Source organism: Manis javanica, chromosome 10 (genome assembly GCF_040802235.1).
Source record: "Manis javanica isolate MJ-LG chromosome 10, MJ_LKY, whole genome shotgun sequence".
NCBI lineage: Eukaryota > Metazoa > Chordata > Mammalia > Pholidota > Manidae > Manis > Manis javanica.
Genome location: NC_133165.1, coordinates 73,318,825 through 73,331,076, shown reverse-complemented (window position 1 = coordinate 73,331,076; position 12,252 = coordinate 73,318,825). Strand labels below are relative to the sequence as shown.

Sequence of the window (12,252 nt, the reverse complement as noted above, 5' to 3'; positions counted from 1 at the left end):
TCATACAACACATACAACAATGAGTCTTACAAAATTTTTATTTTAATCAGAAACCCATAATTTAATGAAAGCACTTCTGCAGTGTATCATGAAATTTTATGGTATGCATGTCTGATTTGTTCTAATAATACACTTGAAATAAATAACCTATTTGCCCTTCATCAGTTTTTCATAAATATTATTCTTTTCAATTAGACATTTCATAAGGTTAGACAGTTTGAACTCTGGTAAGAATCTGAGGTATCCATAAATAAATGTGTCATGTTTAATGAGGTTATTGTTGTTCAGTATTTTATTTATGTTATAAATTTTGTGTTTTTAAAACAGTCATAGTTTAAATAACTTTATTTTTCGTTCTTTATACAGGTTTGACAACCCAGCTGCTGTAAGCCCAACTCCTACAAGGCAGCTAACTTTTAACTACCTCCTTCCTTTGAATGCTTGGCTCCTATTAAATCCTTCAGAGCTCTGCTGTGATTGGACCATGGGAACAATACCACTTATAGAGTCATTTCTAGATATTCGAAATGTTGCCACATTTGCTTTCTTTTGCTTTTTGGTGGCTTTGGGAGTATTTAGTCTCAGATATCCTGGTGATTCCTCCAAGACTGTTTTAATGGTAAGAAACTTTCTTATTTTTGCAGATAATATATATATAGTTGATTAATTAAGAGACTGCCTTTAATTCATCAAAAGCATCTTTTTAGAGACAGCATCTTTCTTTATTCAACATCATCCTAACTTATGAACTTATTTTAGATTATCCAAAAGTTATATATCAGAATTGGGTATGCGGGCATAATTTGACATATATATTCAGTGTAAAAATTAAAAATGGATATGAATTTCCCTAATTCTGTAGGAATTCTGAAGTGATGAATCATCCCTTCTGGCATCATTTTCTTATATTTCTTTACCCAACTAACTTACACACTTTTTGCAGAAATGGATCATGTTACATGCTTTGTTTTCTTGGTACAGAGTATTATATAAGATATGCAGCTAGAAGTATATACCTTTTCAGTTCTCATTAGCAAAATTTTCATTACTCTCTGAGCTATTTCTTACTGTGTTCAGTAACTGATTATTTGTAAAGTCATTTTATTGTTTTTCTGCAATATTTTTGTAAAGTCATTTTATTGTTTTTCTGTGGCCTGTTTCTTTGTAATTTCTCACTGTCCTATGACTGCTTACAGCAGTTCTGTTGCCTCTTGCCTCAAATTATTGAAGACAATAATACTCTTTAACATTTTCTTGAGCATTTACAGTATGCCAGAAAGTGTTTTAAGTACACTGCAAATGTATTATTTCTGGCTGCAGCCACTAGGCTTATTTATTCAGCCAGTAAAAATATTTCATTGATGCCTATGTACCAGGTAGCATTTTAGGCTCTGAGGTTATGATAAAAAGAAATATAAGGTCTCCGTTTCCAGAGAATTTGCATTCTAGAGAAATTTGAAGCTAATTGCTGAGGTGTAGAGAAGATCAAAAGATTGGGCTTGGGGGAAAGATTATATTTACTATTATCTTTGTACTTTTGGAATTTTAGGTGTCTTTGAAACATTATGGAGATTTGGAATAGCACTTTGTACCTAAAGGTCAAGAAGTCTGAGCTGCACATAGAAATTTGATTGATTGGTACAGAAATAGTAATTGAAACTAGAATGTGGATAAGGAGCCCTATGGAGAGGTTATAGAGCAGCCTTTCTCTGCTGAGGTTTTGTTACTCCCTCAAAGATGGTAACTAACTAGTACCATTCTAGATGGATAGAATAGAGGTTAATTCATACACATAAGGAATGCCTGAGTGTAATTGGTCTTAATTCTCCCTCAGAAAATAGTTGAAGGGAGTAAATAGAGTGGAAAGACAAGAGGCCTATAATTATATCTTGAAAAACCATGTTTAGATGATGTGTAGAGGAGAATGGACTTGAACAGGAGATAGACCACATGCATAGAAAGGTATCAAAGTATTTCAAGAAAAAATGGAATGGTTAACACTAACCAAAGCTGTTGAGTACAAAAGTGAGATCAGTTGGATTTGACCGTTTATAGATGGTCAAGATTGGTCAAGATGGAGAAAAATAGTCAAGATTGAAAATAATCAACTTAAATTTATTTCTGTGGTGTGATCTGATTAGGAGATGAGAAAAGGAAGATTTCTAATGTAGATGAGTCTATAGGGTAGTTTCACTTTGCATACTTAAAAGGATGAGAGACAAGCCTGAGTTTATTGCCCACCTACATAAGAAAAGACTGCGCCAGTCAAGCAGTGGCTTCAAGCACAACAAACTACTGATCTTATGTAGATGTTGGGGAAGTAAAAAGATCTGGAATTGACGGATCTTCAAAGGTTGAAGCAAGTTGATGTGGGGTTAAGGGGAGATTGTTGATTTTTTGGCATTTAAAATCACTTTCATTGGAGTACTCAGTTGGCTGACTTGTAGAAGCAAGGGGATAACACTGATGACTTTGGCTTGCATAAACATATTCATTGAGTTGAAATATTGATTAAGTGGAGTTAAAACCAGGTACTTGTTGCCATGACTACAAAAATCTTTTCCTTAAGGGTGTGGGAACTTGTTTTATACCCGAAGTACATAATGGATAGGTAAGGAAACTTGAAGATACATTGTCCAAAGAGAATATTTTTAAGGAATACAGTTGATTAGAAAGTGGTTGAGTAAATGAAAGAAGGGATGATAATACTGATATTTGTGAGGAGCAGAGGGTTATAGAGTTCAGGCTTGACCGGACTCACCTCTGTGTTACAGGAAGGAAGGAAATGAGCATGAATGTGGATATTGGTAGGTTTAATAGCAGAGAATTGAAGGTATTCTTGTTTAATGGCTTTGGTTTTCTCTTTAAGTTTGGAAGTGTGATCACCTGCTGAAAGTGACATGGGTCAAAAGTTTGAGAAAAATAGTCAAGATTAAAAATAATCAAAGAAAGTGGAGTGAGCCTACCAAAGACCTAAGACTCCTGGGCAGTCTTAAGGATCAATTTGAAGTTGGTGATCATGAATTTATAATGATATTAATCTATTCTGCTTTGGGACCATTTCTAAGAATGCTTTACTGCTCAGATAAATGCAAAACAGATATATTGTAGAATCATGTAGAACTCAGGTTCTGCACCCCCCCCCAAAAAAAATGGAGGGGTAGGTGAATTAAAGTTTTGACCAGTAAAATAAGGATTTGTACAATGTAACCTAAATAAAACATAGAGAATAGTGCCAATGAAATAAACATAGACCTATATAAATTATATTTCATGTGTACAAAAAGGGGCAGTTGTGACCTTAGGTATAACTGTTTTAAATGTTGTCCTAAACATGTTATTTTTCTTATGATGATATTTTCTAAAGACCTCCAGAAGGGATAAGTAGTTCAGAGGAGTATACTTAGTAGTATACCAGGTACCATGTTAAGCACTTGTTAACTAAGATGTCATATGTGTATCAACAGTAACTAAGATGTCATATGTGTATCAACAGTAAGTAAGTAGTCACAAGTGATTGAGTAGTTCTCTTTATATTACATAGGAAGTAGGAAGTGAAGCATTTGTCTCCAAACTCTTTGCTCTTTCTACTACCATTTTCCTTTTACAGAGAGTTTATATCACTGGAAGAAGGAAATTATGTTAATCATATTAGCTAGATTGGCAAACATTAATACAGAACATATTAGAACTTCTAAGTAAGTTAATCATTAGAGACATTACTTATCCAAGAACCAGTAGATTTTTTGAGATTTTGCCTTTCTCATTGGGTAGCTTAGGCTTCAGTCAGTCCATCAAACATCTTTGAGTGAATTTAACACTTTTAATTCTTTCAATTTAAATTGCTTTACAGCAGCCATGAATTAATAGGGAATATTTTTTTAAAAGAATGGCTGGTATCAAAAAGGCAAGAAATAATAAGTGTTGGCAAGACTGTGGAGAAAAGGGAACCCTCATGAACTGTGGGTGGGAATGTAAATTGGTACACCCTCTGTGGAAAACAGTATAGAGGTTCCTCAAAACTTAAAATAGAAATAATAGGCAATTCAGTGGTTCCACTTCTGGGTATTTACCAAGGAAAGCAAAAACACTAATTCGAAAAGATATGTACACCCCTGTTTATTGCAACATTATTTACAATAGTCAAAATATGGAAGCAACTTAAGTTGTCTATTGATATGAATGGATAAGGAACATGTATAACATACATATGATGGAATATTATTCAGCCCTAAAGAAGAATGACATCTTGCCATTTGCAACAGCATGGATGGACCTAGAGGGTATTATGCTAAGTGAAATAGATAAGTCATACGATTTCACTTATATGTGCAATCTAAAAGATAAAACAAATGAATAAACAAACAAAAATAGAGAGTCACAGATACAGAGAACAAACTGCTAGTTGCTGTGGTAGAGGGGAGAGGGATGGGTGAAATAGATGAAAAGGATAAAGAGGTACAAACTTCCAATTATAAAATAAGTCATGGGTATGAAGTACAGCATAGGAAATATAGCCATTAATATTGTAATAACTGTTTGGTGACAGGTGGTACCAATACTTACCTATTGTTACAGATGGTGAGCATTTTGTAATATGTAACTTTTGAACCACTATGTTGTATACCTGAAACTAATATAATATTGTATGTTAACTACAAAGAAAAAGAAAAGGGATACTTGTTTAAAAACATCTCTGTTTAACAGCTAGCTGGTTATTTTTATCAAGTACTTCTGGGAAATGGAAAGTGAATTATATACTCTTACTGTTTTATTACCTATTTTTATTAAAGGGAAAACACTTAAATCTCAGACATATGAATTGATATCATACTGAACTGTTTGATGATAGTGCTTTTTAAAATTCAGTATTTCTTCATTACAAATCATCCATTTGTGATCCATTGGGATAGTACTCTTTTTAGTGTATATACCTCTCTGCATTTATATTTCACTAATAAAGCATAATAAAAAGAAGACATTCTTTCCCCTTGAACTGTTAGGAAACTCTCACATTTATGAAGGTGAAAGAACAACTTACATAAATTTATTAAGTTAGATACATAAAACAAATCAGAGTAACAAAATATAGAAGCAGATGTCCATAGAAACAGAGGTCCTAATGACAACCAGCTTCCTTCCTTCCACAGTTACTTGTGTGCTGGTTATTGGTGTCCTACCTTTTAAATGGTTTTATAATGTGAAAACCATATGCCATCCCATTTTCAAAATGGCAAAAAAACCTAAGCATTTTTGTGATGTTTTATTTCAGTGTGCAGTGTTAAAAATTTTAGAAATTCTTATAGAATAAAAGTTTATTTAAAGGGGGCTGTTTTATTTTTATTATTTTCTAAGTTCTGTTAAATGTTTGTGACCCATCAATATTATGCAAAGTAATGCTAAGGTACAGAGGTAGTATTCTGCTATCTTGTGTGAAACATGCTTTATTTTGTTTCTTCAATTTTCAGTATGAAGTGGTTACTTACATTAGTAAAATTATAAAAATCGGCAAGTTGGGTGTATAAAAACTGTCAATGTCTTACTTTAGGTATATTTTTTTAAAATATCTTTTTCATTTAATTGAATGAGTCTTAATTATAAGTTCTAGCATTCAAGAGGACTTGCTCTCACCTTGCTGACATACATCCTGATGTTTGTTTTTACTACCCCAAATTTGCCTTCTTTATGTTTAAATTAATACTCTAAGTATTATTAAAAGTGGTCCACCAGTACATTATCCAAATTAAATGATAAAATATCTGGATTTAACTGCTTAGTGTCCATATATTTTTTAACTAATAAAGTATCTTCTTTTTCTTTGTAGGCACTTTGCTTAATGGCATTACCATTTATTCCTGCATCGAACCTGTTTTTCCCAGTTGGATTTGTTGTTGCTGAGCGAGTACTATACGTTCCTAGCATGGGGTTCTGTATTTTGGTAGCTCATGGATGGCAGAAAATATCAAACAAAAGGTGAATTAAAGTGTTAGTTCATTTACTGCTTACCAAATATAGAATTAAGTGTCATACATGTAAGTGTTTAATAAAATGTTCATTTAGTTCAGTTTTATAAGTTATACTTTTATAACTTTTGTATCTTGATAGTCTCCTCTTTTGCTTGTAATTTGAGTTAGGAAAGCTCTAAAGCATCCATCTCACCCTTGTTTCTTCCTCTTATTTATATAATTTTATTTTACAGCTTGAGACATAACAAACTAGGTAAGGCCTGAATGAAAATAGGGATGTTATTGAGACTAAAGTTACATGGAAATGACTGTTTCCATTTGCATATGCAGTGAACTTAAGATATAGTCTTCTTAAGTGAGTCATATTGAGTTAATAAATGTAACATGCATATAGTAAGTAAAGTGTAATTTCTTGCTAACATTGCTGTCTTCTTCATAACCACCATGTCCTACTTGCCTTAAACTAACAGTTAAGGAAGAGAATAGTTACACAATATATATATATGTGAGAAATGGTCATTTGCTGGTCACCCTTAAACCCGCAGAATTCTGACCTATCCTATCTCTCTACAAACACCTAACAAATTTCCTCCTAGGAAATGCTTTTATGTAAAATTTATTTCCCTGGCATCTGTAAAGTGTGTCTCTCCTTATTCTTCCACATATGTTTATTTCTCTTCTCAGTCTCTTCTCACGTTCTTTTTGCTGTGCCTGATCTTTAAATATTTTTTATTTCTCAAATCTTTATTGATAGCTATTTTCTCACATTGCCTATTCTCCCTGGCTGATCATATCCATGTCTACAATTTTTACCACCATTTGCCAAACCTTTCTCTTAGCTTCCACCCATATATCCACTTATATTCATTACCAGGTTTTGAGTGTCTACCATGTGCCAGGTACCATCATAGACCCTTTAGATTTGTTTTCTCATTTAACCTTTACATTCCTTAACACTACTGTGCACATTTGAAAAGTGAAGCTCATAGAAGTTATCTGAATGATGCAGGATCATACGGCTAATAAACAGCAGAGTCTTGATTCAGATTTATATGGACTGCTTTCAGTGTCCATACTCTTTCTGATATTTGCATTCTTAATCTTGGTTAAGTGGATCTATCAAAATGAAAGGAATTGGACTGTTACTGGGGCTAAGACAGACTCAGAGAACATTAGTACTAAATGAGATCATAGGTATTACTGAAGTATAACCATCTTTTTATAGATGAAGAATTGAGTCCCAAATAATTTGTCTAAAGCTATGTAAGTAATTTGCACCTATTTTATGAAGTTAATTTTACCATGACTTCTTATAAACAACTCTAGTTCTAAAATGTAAAATTATTCCAAAAATGTCTTGATAATCTATTATATACTGTAATAAAAATGTTTTTATATATAGCCAGTGATAAGATTGACCCTTAAAAACGTTATTAGGAATATTCAAGTTGTAGGTAATGGTACAAAGGACTCTAAGTATAAAAAATCACAATTAACTTGTTTCATCAGTTTTTATCATTAAATCTAAACAGAGCTTTTGAAATAGAAGCAAAAGTTGAAATATTCCACTGAAGTAGAGGGTAGTATTCATAGTACTTAATATTTTTGGTGTTCCATCTGAAGTTGGATAATTATTAGAAGGATCCCTATTCTTTACAGTAAATTCGAACATGGTATTTGGGGATATTTAGCATATATCTTACTTTTGTTTAAAATGTAAAATGCTTTTGGTGATGTAGACTTTTTTTTTGCTTTTTTCTCTTAAACAGTGTATTAAAAAAGTTATCCTGGTTTTGTCTGTCTATGGTGATACTCACTCATGCCTTAAAAACACTCCACAGAAATTGGGATTGGGAGTCTGAATATACATTGTTTATGTCAGCCTTGAAGGTAAAGTATTATCCAGAATGACAGGAAAGTATTTCATCAATTATTTCTTATAACCATGTCTAAGATGTTTTAACTTTACTTTTAATTAGACATTTAATTGTCAATATTAAATATTTCACCAAGAGATTTATAAAAACAGTCTGTTCTTTATATAATATAAACCATAACCAGTGCTCTGAATAGTACTTAGCTATGTGTCTCTAGCATATATGAGTAAGTCCCTAAGTGCTCTGCAGTTGTTAGAAGCTCAAATGATAAAATGTTTAAATAAGAATACTGTATTTCATTGGTTCCTAAGGTGCACATTTTATTCTTTTAACCTTTGAACATCTCTGAAATTAGAATAAATCTTATAATGAAAGGCATCCTAAAACTAATGAATGGCCTTTTTTCTTAAAATAAAATGATGAGGAGTCTTATAATGGCATCTTAGAGTCAATGAAATAAAATACATGGCAAAAAAATGGCATCCTACTGTGGAAGATAAATCATGGTTACAATACTACAGGATAGGAACTGGTGGAAAAGAGTGATATAGCATTTCTAGAGAATGGACAACATAAATAGGAAAAAGGTTCCTTTTAAAAATCATAAAATTTGTTTTCTGTGCAAGTTATAAGCAGAGTTTTTTTTTCTTCAGGTGCTTCCTTACCAATGCGTCTCTTCAAGTCTCTAAATTCTTAGCTTCCTTTTCCTATTTCTGTGCTCTCCATCACCTAGCTTTACTGGATCACTGCCTCATTCCTATAATATGTGTGACTTCTTTATTTGATATCTACTCAAGATCACTCTCCCCTTGCTCCAAAGCCTGCCAGCAAATGTGCTATTCTTATTAATCCACACTGTTGGACACCAGCGGAACCCCATAATTTTTAGGAATTTTGCTTGTTCCTCACTCCCAGAATGATGCCCCAACTACAGCTTCAGTCACTTCAGCTAGTTATTGGCTAGACACCATCCTCTACCTGCACGAACTGTGCCCATCTGTGAACTCTGAAAGCATAGAGTAATTTAGAACTTTGATCCCTGGACTCCCATAACAGACTGTATGAGTAGCTTTATGTCAAACCTAAAAGTACATAATCAGTGCAATATTTAAACATATTCTCACATCCAAATACCTCCTCTCCCAAGAGAATACCTTTAGTAGAGCAGGAGTTTTCAAACAGCACTATACTTTAAGCAAATAAAATTTTTTGTAAAATTCTAATATATAATATAGATGAAGTCAGATTGCTGTGGTTTTAGTATGTTGGTGTTGAAGGAGAGAGTAAATTTGGTGAAACATTGTTCATTTGGCGCCTTCCTCTCATCTCCAGGGACATCTTTGAGGAACACTTTATGCCTAATAATACACCAAACAAATATCTGTGTTAATTGGAGTAATTATTTTTTTCAAAGAATATCTGAATTATTTTTTTCAAGTTTTTTTAAGGTATAATTGACATAGAACTTCTTATTAGTTTAAGGTATACAACATAATGATTTCTTAATATGTATGTATATATTATAAAAGGATCACCACAATAGGTTAACATCCATTACCTTATATAGTAATAAATTTTTTTTTCTCCTAATCAGAACGTTTAAGATCTACTTTTAAGGTAAACTTCCAAAGATATACAGTTTTGTTTAGTCACCATTACATCTGCAGAACTTACTATCTTGTAACTGGAAGTTCATGTCCTTTGACCACTTTCAGCCATTCATGGACATCTCCATGGAACACTCCATTCCTAATAGTTTGTCAAACAAGTATCTGTGTTAATTGGGGTCGTATTTTTTAAAATCGTAACTAATTTCTCTCTGTACTTGTGTGTTTAAGGTAAATAGAAATAATGCCAAATTGTGGAATAATGTTGGTCATGCTCTAGAAAATGAGAAGAACTTTGAGAGAGCTTTGAAATACTTCTTACAGGCTACCCACGTTCAGCCAGGTAAGCATATGTAGTAATAAAACTACTTGAATAGTTTTTTCTTTTTAAAAACTTGACTTTATTTGGGGCAAATAAGGTAAGAGTTTATTTTCAAGCTTTATTCCAAGTGACTTGAATATTACAGTGTTTGATGCTGGCTTATTTTGAATTGCATTGTATGTTAGAACTACTTACATTCTGTAAGCAATTTTTATTACTTTTTTTAAACATAAAAGAGTTCTTGGGTGGCCCTGATAAGCAGTTTTGGTGGAGTGATAGATGCAAAAGCCTCACAGGACTGAGTTTAAGAGAGTGGGGAAGAATAACTGGAGACAGATGGTATAGAAAACTCTTTTAAAAGGTACCATAAGAAATGGTGGTGATGAGAGGGGTCAAGACAGGGTAGTAGGATGATAGGGTTCTTTTGGTTTTTTTTTTTTATAATGAGAGAAACAAAGCATTTGTGCATCTAACCCATTGAAGCTGGAAAGAGTTCAGATTAGGGAGACAAATTATTGGATCAGTGTCCTTCGTTAGATGAGCAAAGATAAGTAGGATTTGGTGCACAGGGTAAGAACTTAATTCAGTGTAAAAGCAATAGTTAACCTGTGGTAACAGGAGGGGCAGAGTATATGGACATAGATATAGGCATGTGAATAGATGACATGGGAGAAGCTTCTGGAAGTTGTCCTCTTTTTGCTTCTGTTTTCTCAGGGAAATAGAAAACAAAACCATCAGTAAAGAGTGATGAAGGGGGAGGGAGTACTGGAGATCCAAGCACAGGAAGCGGGTATGAAGTAGTCATCCAGGACAGTGCTTCACAAACTTTAATGTGCCTGTGAATGACTTGGAGGTCTTGGTCTTGTCATATTGAATGTTCTGATGTATGGAGGTTTTGAGTAGGGCGTGAAGTCATCTGTTTCTGGTAAGTTACCAGGTGGTGCTTAGCCCATGGATCACACTTTGAGAAACAAAGATCTAGGAAAGTGTATAGACTAGGAAAAATAGGGTATAATTGCCAAGCAGCGCTTACAGTCTACTTACTTGAGGTTAGGAAGACAATTTAAAACTTAACCCGTTGATGTCATATTTTTTCTACTATTTTACAGCTGTGGTGTACAGGCATGGAAAATTTTTTTAAACAGGGTTATGAGTTTTTTCAGATGCATATTATTAAATAAGAAGTAGTGATTATTATAATGGGACACAGAATCTAAGCTGGTTAAAAAGGAATGTGAGGGAGGGTGAAGATGGAGGAAATACAGAATCAGTGATTTATAGATCTGAAGAAATGTTGGGGTCTGAGTAGGGTCTAGCTAGCTGGAGCAATGGTGTTTTTCAGTAGGAATGCTATTGGCGTTTTGACTATGCAGACCTGTATTTCAGGGTATGTACCAAACATGGCCCCCATCCACCAAATGCCATCATTACTTTTCATTCAGAATAATGAGCAAAAAGTACCCACACAAACATTTCTAAATATCCTTGGAGGGGTAGGGAGTGGAGGGCACTACCCCCTGTTTTTTTTCCTACTAGATATGCTATGGCCACTGAACTATTTAACTAGTTAGAGGACAGAGGTGACAATCATTGGAAGAAAGGATGTCAAGGCCAAGTACTAGAAAATTAATCTGTGTAGATTTTGAAATCACTAGAATTTTGACAACTGTGATGTGGGAGAGAATGACAAGGAGCCAGGACCTATGACCCAGATTGGTGACTGCAACAAGGAGGAATAGTGTGATGGGCTTAAGGACCTGAAATTCACAGCTGAGTGGTTTTAAGGAGTGAGAATGGTCTGGAAGCGGGAAGGATCAAGGGCACCTACTCTTCCTCCAGGCTGTGTTGCAAAGGATAAGAAAAAAGAACACAGCCACCACTTGGAAGGCCTACTGTATAAACCATCTCTCCAAGGCAAAACCAAATTTCAGTTAGAGAAATATGAAGAGAAAGTTCTAGAAATACAGCTGCTGGTCTAGTTTTCCAAGTTTTGTCTCCTCTGGCTCTTCATGTAGTTTAGTTTTTCTTGAAATACTGAGTACATGTCCTGGGTTTCCTTACTTACCTCTTTGCCTTTGTTCATATTCTTCATTAAGCCCAGACTTCCTCCCTTCTGCTTCCTTCCCATCCACCTTCTACCATATCCTGCCCATCTTTTACAACCCATCTTATATGGCTTCTCTTCTACAAAAAAAAAAAAAAAAAAAAAACCTTCCTATCTTTCTAGTTAGAAGCAAGTATTTACTGTCCTTAAAAATCCCTCAAACTTCTGTATCTTTCCTATGATACTTGTAATTTTCTATTTAATACTGTATTATATTTATTTTATTTAAATATTTATTTACTAAAAATCTGCATTTATTTAAGCTGAGGTGCTCCCAAGGGAAAGCATGAGCATCTGATTCATCTTCATACTGTCTGCATCATCTAACATGGTCTTATACACAGTTAATTCATACTTTTCTAAAGCCTCTTAGATT

The 12,252-nt window shown here is 33.8% G+C and overlaps 1 protein-coding gene across 4 annotated transcripts in view; it reads left to right on the top strand.

Annotated features, from left to right (window-relative positions):
* Positions 1-12,252, top strand: part of TMTC3 (transmembrane O-mannosyltransferase targeting cadherins 3) — a 72,612-nt gene that overhangs the window by 47,943 nt on the left and 12,417 nt on the right. For all 4 annotated transcript variants that reach the window (XM_037024727.2, XM_073213341.1, XM_073213340.1 and 1 more), the window contains 4 exons: positions 367-619; positions 5,825-5,973; positions 7,736-7,856; positions 9,682-9,793. In XM_037024727.2, coding sequence (XP_036880622.2) covers positions 367-619; positions 5,825-5,973; positions 7,736-7,856; positions 9,682-9,793 — 635 coding nt within the window. The remainder of the gene's footprint in view (positions 1-366; positions 620-5,824; positions 5,974-7,735; positions 7,857-9,681; positions 9,794-12,252) is intronic.